Genomic DNA, 23,652 nt, shown 5'->3' with positions numbered 1-23,652 from the left:
CGAATTTCATATTTGAGTAAAAATAATTATAAATGAACCTGAACAATCTTATACGCATTGCTGTGGTGTTTGGGAAAAAAAAGAAGGTATGTATAAAAAATTTTGTAAAAAGTTTTTAGACACATTAAACCACATACCGTCCCGTTTTTGCTTGAACCTCGCAAGTACATTTTTTTAAAGATTTGCTTTTTCTCTTAAACATTGTTCTAAAACTTAGAGAAAAAATAAATAAAAGGGTTTTAGTATACAAAAAACTCAATCAATGTCTTAAACATAACTTTTCCTTTTGTTCAATTCATATTTTTAATTTAAAAAAAAAATGTATATTTCTTTTAAGAACAGAACAAAATTTTCTGTGTAGATACGTGGTTGACGGAGAAACGGGACGATACACCGATTATCAACGTTGATAAAGTTTTCATAATTAAATATAATGAAAACATAACCAAAAAGTATCGTTTAATCGAATTTGTATTTCTTATTTCTCCCAAACACCACATATTCGCATCACCCTTATTACAAAATTGAGAGAAATGAATGTCCTGCAACTTACAAAAAAAAAAAACTTTGCCCACTCCTAAATATGTAACAAATAATATAAATTTAAATACAAATTAGAATAGTAAACATATTGTCTTAGATAAATATTTTAATATTTTAAATAATCTGTACTTAGAGTAATAATTGTAACGAAGAAAATATCATTTAGATTGTAACACGATATAATTAATTTTGTCACCATCAACATCATCATCACTGTTATCAGCTTCTTCATTCTCATAAGACCATATCATATCAACGCCAAATTTATTGCGATGAGCTAAATTTTTATAAACATGCAGTTTACTATTGTCAATGTAAGACTCGCATGGATAACACCAAACGGATAAATCACTATAACTTAATGCTAATGAATGACCGCTATCTAAATTGTGATATAACATGTGTTCCATAACATAACGGCCGCAAAGTGTTTTGGCACAAATCAAGCATAACCAATTTTCGACAGTTGAAGCACATTCAATGCATGGGGCAGTTACGTCTATTGCTGTGGAAGAATGTAAATTAAATTTTATTTAATGCAAGTCATTTGACTACTGAACTATTAAAAATACTGTTAAACTTGTTACTTGGAAATAATTTCAATAAGAATTTACTTTTAAAAACTTTAATAAAAAACTGGTGTAATGGGATTTGTCGGCAAAACATTTTTAAATTGGGGAAACATTCTCAGGAAAATTGTAATTATTGTGAGTGGAATATTTTTCACCCGAAATATTCAAGGAAAAGAATTTGAAGCTTGAGCAGAAATAAAACAAAACAAAAAACTCAAACAAATGTACATAATGTAGAGTTCTATTTAGGAGTACACTTGTATTTATGTCTCGAGCGGTTTAAAATTTTCTGAAAAAAGCTAAGTTCCATAAGGCACTATTTTTTTAAGTAATACGATTTGGTATGGTATAGAGCATTTAAATATGAAACAAGATTCAAATATTGAGAGAGTTTTGTCACTAGAAATCATGATAATTTTTGCCATAAAAGAGATAGGACCGATTTATAACATGTCAGGTCGATTGTAACGTTTTACTTTTGTTTTATGAGAAAAGTGTTAAATTTTTGCTTGAAGAGGGATATACCTAATCTAGTGCCTCTTTAAAAATGAAAAAGTTTTATCCACACTTATAAGACTACATGCAGAAGAATAAAAACATAAGGAAAGTGCAAAAAGAACCAACAAACGCAAAAATAAAACTATTCAAGCTCTCTTACTTGTTGGCACGTCCTTTGGACACAATTGAGATAAATGTGGACACGTCTTTAACGGCACAACCGCGAACATCTCTTCATTTTGCAGTGCCTATTGAAAACCATTTGTATATACAGGTAGTTCTTTCGCAAAAAATTCTCTAATTTTTACCTCGAGATTCTCACTTACAAACTCCTTCAATGTTTTTACCTTCTCAGTTGGTTTACTGGGTCCCGGCTGTGGTTCTTCTTCAACAAGAGGAGGTGGAGGAGTAGGAGCTTTGCCAACGGAACCTCCTGCAGCTCCTTGAGCATCATCGGAAGTAATATTCAAATTTTTCAGTGTAGCAGAAAGAAAATCCTCGTTATTATTCTCGCCCGAGCATTCAGGTAGTTTCTTATTAAACTTCAGATTTTTCCAATAGCGTTGCTGCACCGTTAGGCAACTTTGAATTGTTTCAATACAACTACTATAGGCTACAGTAGGTTTACTAGAAATGTTTGGAGTGCATATTGGCGGCAATGGATCACCAAGCAAAGACTTAGTACACATTGTCATTGCATATGAAATGGAATTCACATTGTAGCCACCTTCCAAACAGACAACAATACGTCCATTTGCAAGTGCCGAAAGCCAGTGAGTGAATAAACCATATGCTTCAGGAGTTACTTTACATCCGCCCAGAGGATCACCAATAGCAGCATCAAAACCAGCTGATACTAAAACAAGTTCTGGTTTGAACTCATATGCAATTGGCATAATTAATTGTTGGAATGCAAGCACATATTCAGCATCACCCATTCCTTTCTATAAACGAACAAATAAAATAAATAGTTATGCAAGAATCAAGGAAAGGTAAAATGAATTTTTTTACTTTATTCCAAGAAATATTCACATTGAACCCTTCAGCGGCTCCTTTGCCCACTACATCGTAATTAGCATCTGTGCTTTTAGGGAAGAAAGTTGCATTGTCATACCTATGCACACTTATGTAAAGTACATTAGGATTGTTCTCAAAAATATGCTGTGTTCCATTTCCGTGGTGGACATCCCAATCGACAATAAGAACTCTTTTAGAAAATAAATAAATATGTCTAACAAACAAAATGGGAACAACTAATAAATGCAAAGTACCTCTTTAAACCATGATCACGAATAGCATATTGTGCAGCTATAGCTATATTGTTAAATATACAAAAACCAAATGGTACGTCCGCCTCAGCATGATGACCAGGTGGTCGAACAATGCAAACTCCGCTTCGCGATTGACCTTTAAGAACACTATCAACTACTTGTAATACTGAACCAGCAGCCAAAGTAGCACATTCGAAAGTCTTGGGATGGAAATATACCGAATTGTATTTTTCACCAATTGCAGCAAGTTCCTCCTTAGCACTCGAACGCCGCATAGAATTCAAATGAGATCGAGTATGAGACAAGCATATTTCGTCGGTTGTTGCATGGCGCGACTGCAGTTTTTCCATGCGTTTCAAGAGACCATAATCAAAATGCATGTCATGAATTGTCTTAATTCGTTTTGGTTGTTCGGGATGACCTTCTTCAAACATATTCTGGTGTTCAAGCATAACATCATCATAAACATAGCAAACTCTGATTGGTGGAACTGAAAGGTTCGTTACTAAAACAACAAATAAAGAAATTAAAATAAGCCTTATAAGGATAACAGAAATTATTAAATTAACCTGATTTAAGCCATTGTAAACGAGTGTCTAGCTTTTGTATAGTTTCTGGATCTTGAACAGGATAACAATCTCTTGTGGGAAATTTATCTTCCAAAGGTGGACCCCCGATGAAAACGCGACTGACTTTGTGTAAATCTGGTTGTGGGTTCACATTATTGAGCTCTTCCATTGTGTACGTTTGTTGAACTTGAAGGCACCTCCAGAACGGACGGTGAGCATAAATGCAATTCAAAATTGTGTCTTGAACACTTTCGCATGGTGGCGTTAGATCTTCTGCCAATAGAGGACATGGGTCACCAAGTAATGTTTTTAAGGTGAGAGCAGCTCCTTCTGCCAATGATTCCAAACAATAGCCACCTTCTAGAATCACAGCTATTTTCGATTGTGCCAACTTAAGGAGTGGATTGAGAAGATGAGGATAAAATGCAGGTGTTACTTCCATTTCACCTTCAGGGCATCCTAAAGCCGCATCATAACCCGCCGATATGATTATTAACTCTGGTTGATACTCAATTGCAACAGGAATTAATATTTGTTGAAAAATCGCCATGTAATCACTGTTTGTCATTCCTGGTTGATTTAATGGAAGATTAAAATTGTATCCCATGCCTGGACCTTCGCCAATTGCATCAAAATCTGATTCTCGGATATTTGGCCAGAAGGTTCCATGATCATATCGATGAGTGGAAAAGTAAAGAACTCTAAATTTAAAATAATTTAAAAACAAATAATAATAATTTTTGTTTAAAAAAATAACAAAACTTTAATTCATACCTTGGATCGTTGTAATAGAATCGTTGTGTTCCTTGACCGTGATGTATATCCCAATCGACAATAAGGATTTTTGAAAGTTTTAGAACGTCCAATGCATATTGTGCAGCAATGGCTACATTGTTGAAGAAACAATAACTGGAAACAAAAAAAAATAATAACGTTATTGATATTGACTATTTTGTATTTAATATAAATAAATGCATGCTTCTTACCCATTGAATTCAGCTTTCATAGCATGATGTCCTGGTGGCCTTATAATTGCCATTCCATTTTGGAGACTTCCATTGACAACATTTTCGACCAAGTCAATTGTACATCCAGTGGCTAGGAGTGACAAGTTAAATGTTGTCTATTTTGTGGAAACCGGTTTATTTTAGTAAGTTTTTATAATTTTTCAACTTTATGATATTTTAATTACCGGATGCAGGTAAATTGAGTCAAAATGTGAACTTATATCTTCAAGTTTTTCATCATCTTTCATGTTAGCGGTGGATTTTAAAAGATCATAATGCTCCTCAGTGTGTCTTAGAAGGATCTCATCTTTTGTAGCACTTCGGGAGGGTATCCTTTGACACCGATCAAAGAGACCAAGTGACCTACATCTAAAAAGAAAAATTGAGTTTTAAATAACTTTAAAATATTATTCAAAGAGTTGCTTGGTTTATAGGTCTTTAAAAAAAGGAACTTTAACTGTTGATGCTTCAAGATTATTACTGTCATTTTAAAAGCATATACAAATTAGCTTTTACTACCACTTAACAATTTGGATAATTCAAATGAAGTTTAATTGATAAAAATTTAAAATAAATCTTAGAACTTGGTGCACTTTTATACCTCAGTTCCTTTTTGTGCGGGAGAAGGCACCTTTTTTTACAGCTTTTGCAAGATATTGCTGTGGAATTTGAAATCTATAGTTATTAATTTATTCAATGCCTTCTTAGAAAATCCATATTTCATACACTTTAAAGAAATTGTAGGATTTGATAAAGATCCTTTGAGCAGACAATCTCGTGAACATTCTTGAACGATCGTTTAATACGAGTTCTGATGCGTGACAAGAGTGCATTAATAAACTCACTTCCAAGTTTTGGCGATGAAGCGCCATCATTTGCCACTGTGAATCGTTGTCGCGATTCGCTGGCTGACAAAATTAACAAAGGTCGCCCAAAACAGTTATACCAGAAAAAATCGATGATGTGCACAATCTGATAATGGAAGACTGTTATGTAAAATTGAGGCATTACTGGACATTATTTACACCATTGCATGAACATTTTCCAAGCGCTCTAAAAAAGGCTGGTGTGGGTTGTCGCAAAAAAAAAATGTTCGTGATACGTCACGAAGCATCTATTCATACGAATCAGGAAGAAAGCAGCAATCGACAACATAGATCGTTCGAACTATTCAAAAACCATGTTTGGAAGTTTCTTAAGCGGTAGAATAAATGTTTTGACAAATAGTCCTAAGGCCCATTTCACACGTCGCCGAGAACCGGCTAGGTTTCGGGTAAACGCCCCTTTTGGCAGGTTGCAAGATACACATTTGTGTATTTTGCAACCATCTAAAAGGGGCGTTTACCCGAAACCGAGCCGGTTTTCGGCGACGTGTGAAATGGCTCTAACGCATGCAAAAGTTTATTATTTCTAAAAATAGTAAATGAGTTTTCAACTATGTATTTATTTTTGTTTTATTTGTATTTTGTTATTTATCTCAACTTATGATTAGAAAATATTTTTTTGTTGCTTGAAATAACAAAAAATGCACACAATAAGAGAAAAAAAAAAAAACAAAATTGTTTAAAGTTCTAAAACCAACGAAAAAAGACATTTCAAGATAACGTTAGCGGTAATTATTTACTGTTTATCTTTTTTCTTAATCAAGATAAAAATGAAACCCAATATGAACAGTAAACAACAATAAAATAAATTGACATCTAAAAAGGGAGAGAGACAGGAAGAAAAGTAGTGTATGATATTTCATATTGATAAAGTTGTTTATGTTTAACTTTATAGGACACTGTTATTATTGAGATTAATCGCTTTATATATGTAGACAAAAACAGAGATAAAAATTAATCTCTCTTTATAAATTTAATTGAGACGTTGGAAAAGACTATCAAAATGGAAAATAACTGTATGCATTATTTTAAGCAAAGTTTGTGCCGCCAAGAAAAGTGCATACAGATTGCTTTTTTTATGAATAATACAGAAAAATGTGGAGATCCCTACTTATCATTTGAAATTATAAACTCTTGTAGCCTATTTGTTACCTTTAGAATTGAAGTACATCTTTTTTATACATATAGGTTTTTAAAAATGAGTCTATAAATACGCAACCTCTTTAACATTAGTACTTGAAGCAAAAATCATTAGTTGCAAAATTTTTCAAAAGTCCGTTCAACTCTTGGTTTTTGTGGTATTTAGCTGAGTAAACATTTAAAGATGTAAACAACAATGAATTATTACATTTATTTATTATTAACAATCATTTGTAGTTGTTAAAGATTCAAAAATGTAAGTTGAGAAAAAAAATTTCTTTATAAACCACAACAAACGAATACTTTTGTTTATCCTTAGTAATCCTTTTTTTTCCCGTGTAAAATTTTACTAAGTTACCAAAAAACACGACTATTATAACCTCGTACAGTAACATCAGTGCAGAGAAAAAGCGAAGAATAACTCCGGGGATCTGGTTACAAAAGTAATTAGATTGTGAAAATTTGGTTTTAATCAGAGCTTTTGCAGACAGCAGAGAGTGCTTCTGCGCGAAATGTTAAATGACGCTTTGACTTGAGTACATACTACGGTGTTGATTTGAATTAATGTTTCTATATTAAAAAAAAAAAAATGAGATGTACTTTTGTCAATATATAAAAAACAGTGTTGTGCTTTTTAAGATACTTGATATTGTTTAAAAACATGACGTAGTCCTTAAATTCCATTTTATTATGAAAATGAAACGCAACGCATCAAGGTTACGAAAGTGCATATACCTAAGTTATTATATCCCAGAGGATGGTACTTGCAATAAAGATATGGTCCCTATCTACAAGATCTACAAGTTATTTTTTACTTAAACAACCTTTAGTTGAACAATTGTTTAAAACTAACATCTAACACTATTTTAAGTTTAATATTTGATTCGACTATATAGTTTGCTTTTCTTGAAATGTAGATAAAAACGTGTTTAAAAATACTAAAAGCTACAATCAACCTTTCATACACAGACAGCTTTAAATTACTTAAGTTATGATTCTGTCAAGTCATTTTTTAGTTGATAAATAGGTTATTGGGTCATTAAAAATGTTTTTAGGAAAGTTGCTGAGTACACAATTTTGCGAACTTTTAAATATAGCTCAAAACGAATTTAGATAAAAAGTTTGTGGATCATGGAATTTTGTTACAATGTTTTCCAATTCAAATGAAGGGGCTAGGTGAAAAACAGCACAAGTCCATTCAAACTCATTCTGAGAAAAACGCAATTTAAATTTTTTTCTCCATACAACTAAGTACTAAATTCACATCATTTATTTATTTTTTAGCTAGGCTAGGCCATTTATAGTGCTCACTACATACTACAAGTTTCATCATAAGTTTATTTTTGACAAAAAGTGGACCTTCCTCTGGACCTTTCAAATAACTTGTAACCTTAAAGAGGACACAAAGGTCTTCGAAAATCACAGTACCGTATATTAAACTAATTTTTCTTCGCCACGTATAGATTTGAACAAGTCTTGTTTTTAAGGTTAGTTATTTATCTTAATGGAATATTCTGATAATATAATGTTATTACCTTTGTTTATTTATTTTATCAATTAAACAAGCTATAAATTATAATAAATTTAAATTACCTTTCTATAATTCTAATGAATCGCTCAGGTCTTTCTGGATGATTTTTATCCCAAATGCATTTGTGTTCTGACATCGACTCATCATAAATAACTCCAGTATAACCCTGTATGGTATTTATTGCACTCATCGCCTATAAACATAATTTATCTTAATACAAGAACAAAACAAGATAATACACTTTACTTTGAACTTACATTTTGGAAAATATCTTTAACAACAACCTCTGGCTGTGATTGTTCCTGCATCTTAAGCAATTTTGCTTTGCGCTTTGCTTCTTGTAGCGTTACGTTTGGTCGTCGTTGTTCGACTGATTTTAGCATGGCTCTAGTTTGTATTTTAGCTTTTTGTGCTCCACGGCGAGTAACAACCGGAGAGTTCTAAAATAATATCAAAAGCGTGTGTGGTTAAATGAGATTGAGAGTGTGATTAAATAGAAATAAAAAGCTCATACTATACAAAAATTATTGTGTTTATTTTGTAACCAAAAGAATAATAGTATATTTTGTTAGCCAAATGTTTATTTAAACAAGAACTTACCATATTAAATGCGGAAGAATAAATGCGTTTATTTGTTTTTCAAGTAATAATGGAGGTTAAAAATGAATATATCCCGTTAACCTTTAATAAAAACAATCAAATTATTGATTATAATTAGGTAGGGTAATTCTTGCATTTTGCGTAATGTAACTATTATTAGACCAAAATTATTACTATGACCTTTTTTTGTAGTTTTCTTTTATTTTTTTTATGAAACCCCTACGCACCAAGCGTACATGATTATTTTTATATATTACAGAAATGAAACAATGAAATCCCACACACTCATTACCAATTCTTTTCTTTTGCTTTAGATTTTCTTCAATAAGGTGTTGATTTTGTTTAGATTAACACCTGTTTTTGGAATTGAGGTATACAGGGAATTAGATTTGGAAAAATTGTATTGAATTATAATCAATTTTAATTTAGATTTTTATTTAAAATATAAATCGAAATGGTTCTACCGCCAGAAATTCCGTACACAAACACGATTTGTAAAGGCAGTGTTGCAGAAACGAAAAGTACGAATGTCAAATTCGCAAAAGGGCAAAAATGAAACTTGGCAAAAAATCAGCAGTTTTTTTTTTTGTTTTGGTTGTGTTCAGAGAAAAATGAAGAATCTAAATTTAAGGTCTGTACAGAATGCTTAAGTGTATTTTCTAGGGGCGTGTATGGGCTCATAAAGTCTAGGATGCAGTAAGTTGTTTAATCGAAATGTAAATCATATTAAATTACACAACGAAAAATTTCCTTTTGCTTTTCATTTGCCAGTACATAAAGCTATTGTTCTATGAATAAAATTTACATTTGTATAAGATTATTTTGGCAGTTTTTGCACGTTTTCACTTCAGCCACAGGTTATTATATAATTTTGCAAGTTAGGTCAATTCGAACTTCAAATTAAATCATTTCCTAAACGATTTGTCTCTACTGAAAACAGGATATAAATAGATCGCCCTAAATTTTAGCTGACATTTTTGTCTCTAAACATAATTTTTAGCTAAAATTTGTGGAGAGCACTAGATTTGTTTTATCCTAAGTAAGTATCAGAGATGATATTTGTGTAAAAAACGTGGTTCAGCCTTGGTTCTGGAATTTAACTCGTCGATTTCGGCAGATTAGCTGTAGTTCAATTTTGGTTGAAGCATGGATTTGACTATTTTAACATATATGAACTTGAACTAGTGGTAAACCACAGCTATACAACCAATTTCAGATGATAAACGATGCTGAATCACAAATTTTGATTCTTGAATTCGGAGTCTTTTTCGCTTCAGCAGCATACTAGGCTAGCATACTATGTCAACAGCGAAAATGTTATCTTCAAAATACCATCGGGTAAGTCAAAGTCAAAATAATGAAAATACAAATAAAAAAATTCAAGAAAAAACATCAGAAAATAAATTTTAAAGTGAAAAAAAAAATAACATTTCGTTCAAGATTTCGTTGTGCTATTTTTGTATGGAAAGTTTCGTTTTGCTTCAACTGCGTACTAGGCTTTAGTACGGAATTTGTGATTTGTTGACAGGTTTTGAATGTTTTATTTTATTTTGTTTTGTTTTGTTTTGTTTTGTTTTGTTTTATTTTATTTTATTTTATTTTATTTTATTTTATTTTATTTTATTTTATTTTATTTTATTTTATTTTATTTTATTTTATTTTATTTTATTTTATTTTATTTTATTTTACTTTATTTTATTTTATTTTAGTTTATTTTATTTTATTTTATTTTATTTTATTTTATTTTATTTTATTTTATTTTGTTTTGTTTTGTTTTGTTTTGTTTTATTTTATTTTATTTTATTTTATTTTATTTTATTTTATTTTATTTTATATTATTTTATTTTATTTTATTTTATTTTATTTTATTTTATTTTATTTTATTTTATTTTATTTTATTTTATTTATGAAACGGTTTTTTAAATTTTTTTCAAAGCTGCTCTCTTTAAAAAAATAAAAGAAAAAAAAAATAAAAACAAATGTACCTATTATTTCAACATGTAGTGTAATACAAATTTTACTGAATACATTCATTGCTCAAAAAACAAAAATGCTTGCCGGTCTTGATTTCTCTATTGTGAATTACAAAAGTATAATTTTTTGTTTACAAAGTATACAAATTCAATTTCTATTTTAAAATTAAGTTATTATTTTATTAATCAATTGAATATAATTTCCTCGAAATGCCAAGCATAATTTTACAAAAAAATGCCTTCACATTTACCTCATTTCATTGAAGACAAACTCATTCATTCATGTAATCTGAACATTTCACGAAACCAACGCTCAAAACTAGCTCTTCTTCAGAATTTACAATTCTATGAATTACATCAAAAGAGAATCATAAACTTAATCGATCTACAACAAACCGTCCTTAGTAAAATTCAATATAAATTTGATTCTATAGAATTAGATGTAAATGGAACAACCATTAGCCAAGCTAGTGATATTTTTGCCGCTTCGAAAACTTGTCCAACTCGTGTAGTTGGCGGCATAATGTTTGGCAAGTATATCTATCAAAATAAAAGCGAAACGATTGTATATATTTTAATTAAATGCTGGAATTCAATGGTAGTTATTAAAAGAGATTCTGAAGGATTCCAATTACAAGCTGAATATGAAGATGTAAAGACATTCCACGTGTCCAAAGGAAGCAATTATCAAGTAGACATATCAATCTCATTCCTTAATAATAGTTGCACTGAAATCACAAATTTCCAAGAAAGAAGTAAAACCTCATTTCCAATTGAACTACCTTCAAGCGATGTGTATAGAAAAATGATTGATAGAATTAAGATACAAAAGTCGGAACTCCTAGTTCATCAAACGATTACGAGGAAAGAATTTGCCAAACTTAAAAACACACAACTCTTTGGCAGTAATATCTTAAGGACACCACTCTTAGAAGAAATGCAAATCCTATCCAAATGTGGTAATTCATGGATAAAGCTTACAGCAAATGATGATGTCGTCATAGGTATCCCTATAGTCAACAACTGTAGCTCTCGCCTAACAATCTTACGCAATTTTCGAGCGGTGCTTCAAGACACCACCAATCTGACTTACACATTCAAAATGTATCAATTGAATAAATCGTTTTCTGATTTAGAAAATATAGAGGAGTTTTTTAATGACTCAGAATACAATGACAAATATTCCACCAACTGCAGTTGGCGAGAGTGTTTAGATTTAAGTTTGAGACCCGAAGCATTTACTATTCTAGTTCTTAAGCTAAAAATAAATGAACTCTTCTTTGAGCCTGATGTAGTTAAAATTCCATTATTTGTCTTCTATGATATTTGCACATCAAATAGAACTTTCAATCAGAAATGTTTTATAACTACGTTATCCTTGCGGGATATATTCTCGAATCAGTTGTGTAGGCTTAAATTTGATGAAACAAATCTGCATCGAGATTTGTTAACTGTTATATCTTCGTCATATAAAACTGAAGTGAGATTAGAATATGTTGTAACTGGAACTGCATTTGAGGATTTTCTATGCAAAAAGTTGGGTTTCTATGCAATTTCTCAAAATGCAAACTCTCTTTCTGATGCAATGAATGTGGATGGACAAGATGACGAAATAGATGACGTAATAAAGAAAAAGCTTATATTTTACAACAAAAATCAGGATTCAGTTTGGCATGGAACTTTGCTTGAAATATCACACATCAATGAGTCGTTGGCAGATGTAAATTTTTTTACAAAAACTTACGAAAAATCAAAAGTTTTACTTAAACAGCTTCGAATAGATTTGAAGGCCAGTTTGGGTATTAAAGATGTACAAGAAAATATAAGAACACTCTCAACGAAGTTAATAGAATTCGAAGCTGCTTTGCGAGACGAGTGTTTATCGTGCCTGGAAACTTATTCGAAGAGTGCAATGAAAAAGGATCGAGAGGATATAGATAAAAAGAAAAAAATACATAACAATTTACATATGAAACAACTTAAAACAGATTTGTTATTTAAAGATTTACTATCATGACAATAAATTTTAATTCAGATTTTGTACATATATATTAATTTGTTTTGAATGCATGGAAACAAAAACCATTTGTTAACACAGTTTTATTTAAAATATCACAGTACATATATTATATATCTTAACAGATTTTTTTTTTTGTAAAATAAAGAAGATATCCAACAGTTATTTGTTTATTTGAATATTTGAAGAAAAATTAGTGAAAATTTTCTTTTGTTAAAATAGCGTCTTGAAAATCCTATGAAGAAAATATTTATATTCCACAGGAAGTAAACATTTGTAAACAAATATTAAAATATCTACAATGTAGATTCTACATATGTACGTCATTTCCGGTTCCAACGCTTGTCTTCAATAACACTCACTTTGTTAGCTCCAACTAACTCTATTCTGCCCCATAGTGTCATGACTTCCCATATACTAGAGCATAAACGATTCCATGGCACGAATCTTCTTTCGCACACGTACAGTGACAAGAGTCCTGAAAGACCTTGACATACAAAAATTTACTGGCGCCGAATGAAGACGGGGTTTTTCAACGCTGGTAAAACCAATGCGTAAGCTTTTTCATTTGTTCTATTTTACTCTCTTCCCGACTGGATGAAAAAGAACATTTACAAGCCTGTCCCTAAAAAGGTGAATCTCCTTCACCGCCAACTATCGTCCAATTGCAATTACGTCTCTTCTTTCCAAGGTCATGGAAACGCGGATTTTTATATAATTCTCATATCTGGGCAGGTGCCCCTAAGCCCCACTTCAATGATAGATCCAATCACAAGCACATCTTTTGAGCACCGGCTTTTGGGCACAACACCTATCTTTGTGTTGTAGATATTTCTTTAAAAAATGTTCAAATAAAATAGCTCACGGATTTATTCCTCTTAAAAAATATACTCGTACTTCAAGGAACGCCCGTCAGTTTACACTTGAGCCCAATTATTTCGGACGTACTATAGAGATTCTCAGTGTTTGCATCTTATTTTAATGCTTAGAACTTCAAAACCAAAGTGCATCGGTGTCTCCTCTTACCCTTGTCTCCTCTCATAACGCGTTGGAATATACATACTATACACCTCTATAGAAAATTATCCGTTTTTGAATCGTAGAAAAAAATCTTCTTGTACTATAACTCCAGTCTCTAAACTTGGTTGTAACACACAATTTTATTTTCATACAGAATTAATACTCTGGATTGCATTCGAAATTGATTTATCTTACCTAAATCAAAGCTACGCTTGTTCTCATAGTCTATTATTTTCCTCAAATGGTGATTTATATTCGCTTATCAGCTAAATCGAAAAATTATTATTTTGAGCTTTCTAGTCGTACCTTTTCCAAAGTTAAGAGGGTATCTGATTTAGCAAGCTTTTCATATTCTTGGATATTCCGCTACACTAACTTTTTGACTGTGAAGTTGAGACCTTCTTCAAAAAATTTTTAGCTATTGAAAAATATATACTGAAAAGGCCTGACCGATACAGAAAAATTTTTCAAGCTCGCATAACATGCTCCGAGCTTTTGCAGTAATTTGGTTTTTAACATTCTTTCCTGCAAAACACGTAACCCACATCGAGGGCGAAGCGCAATTTTTCATCTGCAAAATTGTAGTTTTGAGAAAAACGGCTTCAAAGTTTTGGAAACACATGCAATCTTATGGAAACTCGAGTAACGAAAATTGATATTTAAGGCTTCTAGGCAACAGATGGAGGATAAGGGTCGACGCAGTGAATAGAGGGACCGATAACAAGGTAAATGACGCTTTAAAGTGAAAATGTCAAAAAATGCAGATTCGCGGTTTTGGCTTTGTGCCGACGATATATTATAGAGCAATAACATGATTTTTCACTTTTACTTATCCTCCATATCTTTTCAGGTATTTTGTCTAAAGAAATATGATTGAGATTTTTTGTAAGGAAATTCAATTAACTGGTATGCAGACTTAAAAAGAAAATATACATTCAAAATGTTTTTGTTTTATTTCAAAAATATTGTTTATTTAAAAATAGTCTTTTGTGATTCATGTTGTGTAAATAAAATTATTTAAAGATAAAAATAAATTTTATTTTTTGTTTAACGGAAGATGTAAGTTATAATGACCGTATTTTTCTTGAATTCCTTACGTGCTATTTCGCAATCGTCTTTCTTCATCTTGTATTATGTTATCCAAAGCATTTTCTAAATTTTGTGTAGCTTCGGCTAGTTCTGTATTATCACTATAGGAATCATCAACAATTTCTTTGACCTTATGTAGAAGTAATTTAAAATTTAACATTTCTGTATCCCTGCCATCGTCTTCGGTGACAACCGTAAGTGGTGCTCCTGTATATGGGCTTGACATTTTTTTCTGATAAAAAAACCCACTTATATCCGAGACTGAGTAATCTGATTTGTTGGCATCCAAGTAACTGCGATTTATATCAGCTCCGTGCACTATAATTTTATTGATTAAAAATGAAATTTTATAAATTGTAACAGAAATTGTATAAGCTTCATAAAGATTCAACTTACGTGATCTTGAAAGGTTTTGAGACTGAAGGTCTATGGCTTGTTTTTTAGCAAACGCCGCTCTATTTGGTGTACTTGATGTTGGATAAGATATACTTGCACTACTCTGTGGTCAAATAAACATAAATTAAATGACTGAAGAAAAATTAAATACAAAATAAAACACTTACTGTAAAGCTTCTCATTTCATTTATAATACCAACAAGAAATTCTTGGTGTGCATTGAGGAAATTCGATATATCAGTGGTGGAAGATGTTTGAATGCATTTTAATTGCATTTCGATTTTTCTAAGTAAATAAAATGAAATCACTGTCTTATTGCATATATGATTATAAGAAATTTTAAATTACGCATTTTGTTGCAGGAGCTTATCAATGATGGATTGCAACTTATTGGATGGATGTATTGACGATGAACTTGATGAACTTACTTGGGAATGTTGAAACGAATCTATTGATGAATTGAGTTATAATTGTGAGTTAATCAAAAACTCTACCTACTTACAATCATTCTTTAAGTATTCTCTGACAGTTGAATCGGTTCTAGTTTGTTGAGCTGCTACTGAATCAGATAATTTTGTATCGATTGTCACAAGTTCAGTTTCATTGACTGTACTAACATCGTTGGTATTACAAAAGCCGGTTGATTCTTCATGTGTTCTTTGGAAGAAAATGTTACACAATTTGGCAAAGTAATGGGAAAGCTTTTTTGGTGGAAGATCCTGAAATGTAATAAATGACAGTATTCGGATAGTTTTTAAAATTTCTTAAAACTTACTTCTGTAAATACTTCATACATGCGATGACCATTTTCATGTTTATTTGATGCGAAACCAGTTGCAAAACATTTCATACAAAGAGACAAATTTTTACATGTTTGGCATTTAAAGCGAATTCCAATAATTTTGTCCGAATGGCATGACGCACAAACATTGTTGTGAATTAACTTTTCGGTATCTTCGATACGTTTAACCAGAGCAATTAGATTGGCGTAGATTAAAAATCTTGTCTGTGAAGTTGACCACAAGCAATGAAACTGGTACTGATTGATCCCTTTTATGTTCTGACACTGCAATTCAAACAATATTTTTTGGTATTTGGGTATTTTAACATTATGATAAATTAATTTATATTTTTGTCTTGGTTATTCAACTCAACTATAATGAAAGTTTGTTTTCAATTTTTATTAAAGAGTTCCGATAGCGAGAATATGGTAGCTTATTTTATTGAAAATTTATCGGCAGATAAACTTTTCAAAAAATAAAAAAAAAAACATTTTTTTATAAATACTCTCAACGTCTCGATGTGAGTAAAAAGCGGAAAAATATAGCTCAACAAAAGGGGTCCAATTTTGTATATGGTTGAGAGTTGTCAGTCTTTGGGCCTTGCTACGGTGAAGATATTTCGATCTGTTTCAGTTGTGTGTAGTTAACAGTAACAGCAGTCTTATAACAGCATCATCATAAGTGAGACTACAGTTTGAAATTAGATGGTATGGACCAGAAAGTTGAAAGCCATCATCTGAACAAAAAAATTACAAATGAAAAAACACTATTTTTCACACAAAATGTTTCCAATTCGTACGAATTTTGGTGTGTTTATTCATTTGCACTACTATTTTAATCTGTACTGCTATTTCGTCACGCCACAAAAAAGTTAAAACGTTTAGCAGAATTGAGATGAGAGGGAATGTGAATCGAATGTTCGATTTTCCATTTTGTAGAATAGCATTGTTACAAAATAAATTGGTCGTTTCGAATTAAAATTTGTACGAACAATTTGTCTTCTCATTGTTTTCTTACTTAAGAAATTAAAATATGTACAATTTTTTTTTGAAAAATTAAAGCTTAAGGGTATGTGTCAGGGCCAAAAAATGATTAAGACTTTGCGCGAAGCTCTGTAGAATCCACATTTTTGAGAAGATTTTATTGAAATAAACGATTTTGGATTAAGAATATATTTGGTGACATATATTAGTGGCTTAAAAAAAAAATAAAAATTTTGTAGTTGTCAAAATCAGTAAAAACTATGAAAAATCGTCAAATTTAGATGTGTGTTGTTAAGAACCGCTGGGAAATTCATCAAATGTTATTTTTTTATTTGTGAATATTTTTTTTTTACATAACAACAAATACCTCCAAGTCTCGACTGAATCGTTTTTTTGAAATTTGTTATAATTTGTCTGAAAAAAAATATTGCCAAACCCCGAAAAAAAGGGCAAATTTCCAAAAAACATCAATGCTAGATTTCGCATAACTTTTAAAGTTCAAAAGTTATAGAAACAAAATAAATTGTTTTTTAAAGCCTGAAAATTCATTAACATTACTGTATTTTTTTTTTTTTTTTTATAAAAAAAATATGAGTTTTTGGAACAAAAAATCTGAAAAAATTATAGGTTTGGTGTCTTTTTTTTTGTTTTGATGGCGGGTAATCCATAAATAATTTTTTTTTAATTTTTTTATTATTTTAATATGATAAAATATATTTCAGAGCTGGGATCTGTTGATTGTTTTTTTTAATTTTTTGGATCTAACATACTTATAAACGCAGTTGAATATGTCAATATGTATAATGTCGTTGTGAAAGAAGGGAAACCTTGACAATATCAATTTATTTTTTTTATTTTTTTTTATTATTTTGTCAATAAGTTCCAATAAAAAAAAATATTTTTTCATGCATGGTATATTTAATTTTAATTTTTGAAATTGTGTCTATTTTGCGTTTTTCACCTAAAAAAATTCTTCGATCACGCACACAAATAACTTTAGTTCAACAAAATTCCACTGCTAAATCAGCGCTAAAAAATTCTCTTTTCGCTGTATTCTCTTTTTTTTTAATAAATCCGCTCTCATTTTTTCTCACTTTTTTGTTTGACTCTCGTCTCGTCTGTTTTTTTTTGTTTTATTTTTTATTTGTCTCATTTTTTTTAAATGCTAGACTTTGTGGAAGGTCAGATTTTTTTTTTGTTGCAAGATATTTGCTTGATTTTTGTTTATGGGTGACAGTAATTGTATGTTTTGTTTTCAGAGAAGTAAGTTAGGTATGTACTGTTTTTTTTTTTTTTGTGCATGGTCATGATTGCAATATTTTTTTTATCGTTGATGAACAAATATTACTTTTCGGTACATATATAGGAACATTGCTTGCATACATAGTAAAGTAGGTAGAATTAGTTTCGACATAATTTTTTTTTCTTTATTGGTCTGTTCTATAATGAAAAGTCATAAAACACAAATAAAATACATTTTCGGGACATCATCCTGGTCGTGTGCCACTACCAGCGTCCTCGTAACCGACCAGACATGGTGTCGTCGGTCGGCGGCGCACAGTGGTAAAAATGATCCATCTAGGTGGACATTTGGTTGAAATTTGAATGCAATTAAGAGACAAACTGGACTTTTCACAGTTATAAGGAATGATTGACAACTATGAAACCACCCAATTTATTTCATTTGAGAAAATTTCTCCAGCTTAACAGAGCAGTCTTATCAAAGCAAAAGATGATTCCAGGACTTTGCACATAATGCAATTTTTTTTTAAATTACGTGTTTTAGCTCTGTTTGTTTTCAACCGAGTTTATTTTTTTTGAGAATTGTCAACAGTTGTCAGCACTATATGTGTATATGCAACACTTAAAGAATTTTTTGTTAACAATACCCAATAAACACTGGAGAACCATTTGATAGAATTAAGAGTCTATACAATTTTTGAAGTTCTGTAACTTTTTTTGCCCACCTTTGCCCACCTTCCGGTTTTCGTTGTCCGGACGAGTAATTCATATAGATTACACAACGGTAATATTTGAAGCCATACACAACCATAAGCGTGCTATATTGGAAATTTTCTTTGAAAATTTAATTTTTACGGAATGATTTAATTAAAATCTGGAGAGAACAAACCGCTCAAGAAAAGGATTTTGATGTTCGCAACTATGTGAATGAACAGATTATTTTTAAAAGTTTTGATAATGAGAACTTTTCAGTTTTTTGAGAAATGGGTTATATGACTTTTAAGCCCAAAGAAGAACAAAAAAAATTCAGACCAGTTTTATGCTGTGGTTAACCATGAGTGTGATTTAAATTTTAGTGACACAGGTAACGGCGCATGAGCTCAAATGGATTTAGGTTATTCAGAAATATGTAGTTTTGATCATAATTATTAAGACGAATTAGAAATACATAACTTTTGGTATATAACCTAATTTTTCTCAAATCAATATTGCTTTCAAGCATTCAAAATGATTTCAAAAAGCACGATTTTGACTTTACTTCGACATTGAAAATAAAACTACAGATTCGTCAATTTTTAACCAATTTAATATTTTTTTTATCTATTAAGAAATATAGGTACCTATATATATTTTATGGTTAATGATAAAAATCGAAAGCCAGTTGAAGTTGGATTGTGTGCACAATAGGTGTCAGAAATCAATTAAAATTAAATGAAAAAAGAAAATCCGATTAAAATAGATTTTTCGAACAATTTTGTTAATTTTTTATCGAAAACTATTCGAAACTATTTCAGCTGATATCGAAGCAGAAGTAAAGTAAAGAGTTTACTGGCAGCAATAGTTTTTTTTTATTAGTTATAACTTCGAAAATAAATAAAATCAATAAGATAATTTTCAAACACATGTTTCAATTCTATTTCGAGTAAATGTGAAATGTAGAAACTAGCTAATAATTATTAAAATCTGCAGAAAATAATCCTCTACAGTTAATAAACATATACTCAGTATTTGTAGTAGATAATTTACAATTTTAATGCAGTTTATGAGTAATGTCCACCTAAAAAGTCCCTTTTTACCAGTGTGCGGCGGCGCGTCGGCGTGCGCCAGCCATTAGCATGCCTACGTAGATATTGTTGTTAAAAATTTGTAAACACTTTTGGGTAGGATACAATCTATCTACTTTTATTTCTTTCAAGATACTTGTAAATAAAATCTGTATAGTGTATTAATTACTAGCTGGTCTAGGTAACCATCTTGAACATTGGTTGGGTTGAAGAGTAGGTATTTTAAAGGACAATTAGAATTTACTAAATCATAAAATCAAATGGTGAGCGAAATTCTGCAACAGACAATGAATGTGTCAACAATCCATTGTTCATCATCACCTAAATGATCAAAAAACATTTATTACTTTGCCACCGCATGACGCAGCGCACTGATAGAAAGCACCAATAAATATTTTTCAATATGTAGGTAGGTACCTACCAGCCTACATATTACTTTGTAACACTACTGCGAAAAAAAGAATTAGCTACCTAAATTGAAAAAGTGAAAGGGTTGCGAATCCTGCATAGCTAGATATACCTACATAATTATGTACCGACATAGCATGGTATAAAAAGACAAGGTATGATCATTAGAGCCGCCATCTTACAAAATGGGGTAATAGTGTTTTGACGTTTGGCATTTGGCAAAGTCAAAAGCAACAACAATTTCCAAGACAAATTTGTTTACAACAACAATTTCAATGGGCTGGGCTGTCAAAACCTTAAGTAGCCATCTTTTTTTCTTTCATTTGACAGTTCTCGATACTGAGTTTTTTCTAATGATCATACCTTCTCTTCTTATACCATGCCGACATAGGTACTATAATATTTTTGAAATGTCTGATTTCGCCTGCCGTTTTTTTTTATACATATATTTTTCTAAGAACATATACAAATATCATTAGAAAACAAAAGATAATAAAACACATGACATAATTAGATCCAGCAAACAAAAAAAAAAGAACTTGTTATTCATGCGTAATACATATTATTTATGTTCATAAGTAAAGGATAATATAAAAAAAAATCACTGTTCTGCGTCTGCCTGCCTAGCATTTTTTTTCACACATCCCATGAATGAAACAACAAAAATGTATCTCCTTTGCCGTCTGGTTTTTTGCGTCGTATTCTTTTGCATAGAGGTATTTCTTTTCTCTATCTTCTTGTGTGGCTTTCCATTTTGTTTTTGTTTTTTTTTTTTTTGCTTCACTTTGAGGGAAAAAAGAGTCGAAGAGCAAAAATGTTATTCAAAGCTGTGAAATCATGGCAAAGAGAAGTGCACTAATACATTCAAATTCATTTACATGAGATTTAAGTTGGCTGCTTGGGTAGACCTGCCCTTAATTTGTAAAAAAAAAAAATGCTTCAGGAATACATAAAATTTCATTTGTTTGTTCATTCGTTGGTAGCTCTGATATCCACGGAGTTAGTTCGTGCGGCCCAGTCGTGTATTCTTTTTTTTAATTTCTGACTTTCTCTTGAACGACCAGTTGAGTCAAATAAGAAGGCGAAGAAAGGGTTCACCCCGGAATGAATGCTAATAATTTTTTTTTGCTTAATATCTTCTTTTTTGGCATTCATTAACATATAGTATTAAAAATCTAAAAAAAAAATCAACAAAACAGGGTTTTTCGAAAAAATAGAGGATTTTGTTAAAAAAGAAGTAAACAAATAACAGTTCGAGAAAATGTGTTTTTTTTTTGTTCGATTTTGGTCTAAAAAATGAAACACGAATTCAGTTTAGTAGATAAAAACACCCTTTCATCCATATGCTTATGGTATTTTTTTGTATTCTTGATGCCAATGAGAATGACCATCAAAATATTTTAACCAGTTTTTTCTTTAATCTACCATTATTCACCGAAAATATATCGATGTTCGCTTTTGGTTCTAGGTTTATAGTCACTTGGAGTAGTCGTTTAGATTTCGCTTTAACTTTACAAGATTCAGCATACAAATAAGTTTGTTTTGGCTTTTAAATAACCTCTCAAGAGCAATTAGTTTAAAAGATATAGCTTAACGGAAAACTGCATTATTGATGCAGTTTTTTGACAATGGTGATTAAATCCCAAATGGGGTTCATTGGATATGTCAGTAAGGGTTTTGCTGCCAACAATTTCACCTTATAAAAATGATTTATGTATATATAATTTTGTCATGGTCAAAACCTAAATGCCCTGGTAATAGAGGATATTCTTATAGTAATGGTTGATTTTGAAAAAGCATTCGATTAATGAAACTTGATCAAATTATAAGTACGAAGATCCGAAGAAGTCTAAATTTTTAAAATATCCAGCCCTATCGTGAGTTTTACGTGGAATGTTTTCCACCGGAATTTTTTTTCGCCCCGAACTTCAACAGCTATCATGAATTTCACCCCTAGGGAATTAACATTTTCCGCTAAACTAGTTTCATGTTCGGCACCAAATTTAAGTGAGATAAGAGCTGTCGAACACCTCGCAAATTATCTGAAAAAAAGTTGAAAATAAAGAAAAATGTCCGAACGTAAACAACTTTTCGCCCGGAACTCACAATAGGGGAAAATTGAATTGGAATCTTGTTCACGTGAAACGATAGGGCTGATCATCTCTCAAAAAATATAACTAATACGAACGAAACGAATTAGTTGGTATTGCCGCGTTAAAATTAGAGATCCTTAAAACCCCGTCAAAAATGCAATGGAAGTAAGAAGAAAGGTAGGCCTAAAAAACTCTTGGTACAAGCGAATGTCAAAACATCAGCATTCAGTTGGCTCCAGGAATAGAACAACACTAATCCGGGAGGTCTGTGGTCAGCAAAACTAGTTTTAAAAACGTGAGGAAAACTTGGTCTTATATTCTACAGAAATAATAAAGTTTGTAAATACTTTACTTACCCTTGAAAAACATTGATCCAAAACTGTTGGTACATTATGCTCACCATATGCCGTTCCCTCTTCAAGATATGTCATAATCTTAGACAAAATCAGTAGCAGATATTTCAAGGAATATTTTGTCACATAATCACTTTTGTCACGGACCAGCTGAAAGAATTCATCAACCAATTGTTCTGATGAATGAATTTTGCACAACAGAAGAAAAGTCACTTTGATTTCTATTGGTGAAATGGAATGTCGTCGATGTCTGCAAATAAATTTTTCTAGTTTTTAATATTTTTAAAGTTTTTGAAAGGCAAACTTACGGATCAAAAATGTTCCAAAAGAAATCAGACAAAACAGCAGTTGCTGTTTCCAAATTGTACGAAACGGATTTAGTAAAATGTCCTAATTTTTCACAGGCAAAATACATGTCATGAATGAGGGAAGTTAACTGAAATGGTGGAACCATATAATTTGGATCGACATGTGTTATGTTATATCTTTCGAGGACTGCCAAAATTAATTTGTAGGGAATGCTGGAAGCTACAAAAATTGATGGTATAATACTGTAATTGTTAACCTGTTTATAAATTTATGAAACCTACTATAAAAGACTTTTTGCAAAGTGACTATTTTAGAAGCGCATCTATAAACTGTGTATTTGTAGGAAGCAAACTCATATTTTAGGTGAGACATTACGGCTGATAACTTTGGATGATCAAATGCTAGAGGCTCTGCCTTTCTGTTCAGTTTTGGAATGTACTGCTGATTATGTGTTGCCATTTTAATTAATAGCAATATTGTTTAAAAAGAAGTGTATAAATGAAATAATAAATCTATTTGTTTATGGTTAAATTTGTGGTTTGTGCTATTCGTTGAGAAAAAATGTCAAATTTGATTTCAAACCCGCCC

At 31.1% G+C, this 23,652-nt stretch overlaps 3 protein-coding genes across 5 annotated transcripts; 1 reads left to right on the top strand and 2 right to left on the bottom strand.

Moving 5' to 3' along the window:
• Nucleotides 1–300: 300 nt before the first annotated feature.
• On the bottom strand, nt 301–9,126 carry LOC129908432 (histone deacetylase 6). 3 transcript variants are annotated; one of them, XM_055984894.1, is made up of 13 exons: nt 8,908–9,126; nt 8,616–8,696; nt 8,273–8,455; nt 8,078–8,208; nt 4,646–4,829; nt 4,440–4,576; nt 4,228–4,362; nt 3,454–4,154; nt 2,885–3,389; nt 2,625–2,820; nt 1,922–2,557; nt 1,774–1,861; nt 301–1,048 (listed from the first exon to the last, which is right to left on the bottom strand). In XM_055984894.1, exons 2-13 carry the CDS (start codon nt 8,616–8,618, stop codon nt 702–704), a joined length of 3,246 nt encoding a protein of 1,081 aa, XP_055840869.1. In that variant the 5' UTR covers nt 8,619–8,696; nt 8,908–9,126; the 3' UTR covers nt 301–701. The 3 variants fall into 3 exon arrangements, with proteins under 3 accessions (XP_055840869.1, XP_055840870.1, XP_055840871.1); XM_055984895.1 differs by having other exon boundaries at nt 8,796–8,910; XM_055984896.1 differs by lacking the exon at nt 1,774–1,861 and having other exon boundaries at nt 935–1,048; nt 1,961–2,557; nt 8,908–9,125.
• A 1,563-nt stretch (nt 9,127–10,689) lies between these two features.
• Nucleotides 10,690–12,631, top strand: LOC129908435 (uncharacterized). The gene has a single exon (XM_055984898.1). The coding sequence runs from the start codon at nt 10,824–10,826 to the stop codon at nt 12,603–12,605; it is 1,782 nt and encodes a 593-aa protein (XP_055840873.1). The 5' UTR covers nt 10,690–10,823; the 3' UTR covers nt 12,606–12,631.
• A 1,937-nt stretch (nt 12,632–14,568) lies between these two features.
• On the bottom strand, nt 14,569–23,643 carry LOC129908433 (dystrobrevin alpha). The gene is made up of 9 exons (XM_055984897.1): nt 23,346–23,643; nt 23,064–23,283; nt 22,759–23,005; nt 15,886–16,176; nt 15,613–15,829; nt 15,459–15,558; nt 15,278–15,395; nt 15,111–15,213; nt 14,569–15,032 (listed from the first exon to the last, which is right to left on the bottom strand). Exons 1-9 carry the CDS (start codon nt 23,521–23,523, stop codon nt 14,719–14,721), a joined length of 1,788 nt encoding a protein of 595 aa, XP_055840872.1. The 5' UTR covers nt 23,524–23,643; the 3' UTR covers nt 14,569–14,718.
• Between the last annotated feature and the right edge of the window lie 9 nt (nt 23,644–23,652).

Source organism: Episyrphus balteatus, chromosome 2 (assembly GCF_945859705.1).
Source record: "Episyrphus balteatus chromosome 2, idEpiBalt1.1, whole genome shotgun sequence".
Taxonomy (NCBI): Eukaryota; Metazoa; Arthropoda; class Insecta; order Diptera; family Syrphidae; genus Episyrphus; species Episyrphus balteatus.
This window is presented reverse-complemented; position numbering and strand designations above follow the sequence as displayed.

What these genes read in the sequence shown, in the direction of transcription:
- LOC129908432 (XM_055984894.1), bottom strand. An exon ending in ATGAAAGCTGAATTCAATGG is followed by an intron (nt 4,363 to 4,439) that starts GTAAGAAGCATG and finishes TTTTGTTTCCAG; the next exon opens with TTATTGTTTCTTCAACAATG. An exon ending in TGAATATTTCTTGGAATAAA is followed by an intron (nt 2,558 to 2,624) that starts GTAAAAAAATTC and finishes GTTCGTTTATAG; the next exon opens with AAAGGAATGGGTGATGCTGA.
- LOC129908435 (XM_055984898.1), top strand. Translation starts at nt 10,824, where the DNA reads ATGCCTTCACATTTACCTCATTTCATTGAAGACAAACTCATTCATTCA.
- LOC129908433 (XM_055984897.1), bottom strand. Translation starts at nt 23,523, where the DNA reads ATGGCAACACATAATCAGCAGTACATTCCAAAACTGAACAGAAAGGCA. An exon ending in TTTGCAAAAAGTCTTTTATA is followed by an intron (nt 23,284 to 23,345) that starts GTAGGTTTCATA and finishes CAATTTTTGTAG; the next exon opens with CTTCCAGCATTCCCTACAAA. An exon ending in TGTATGAAGTATTTACAGAA is followed by an intron (nt 15,830 to 15,885) that starts GTAAGTTTTAAG and finishes ATTACATTTCAG; the next exon opens with GATCTTCCACCAAAAAAGCT.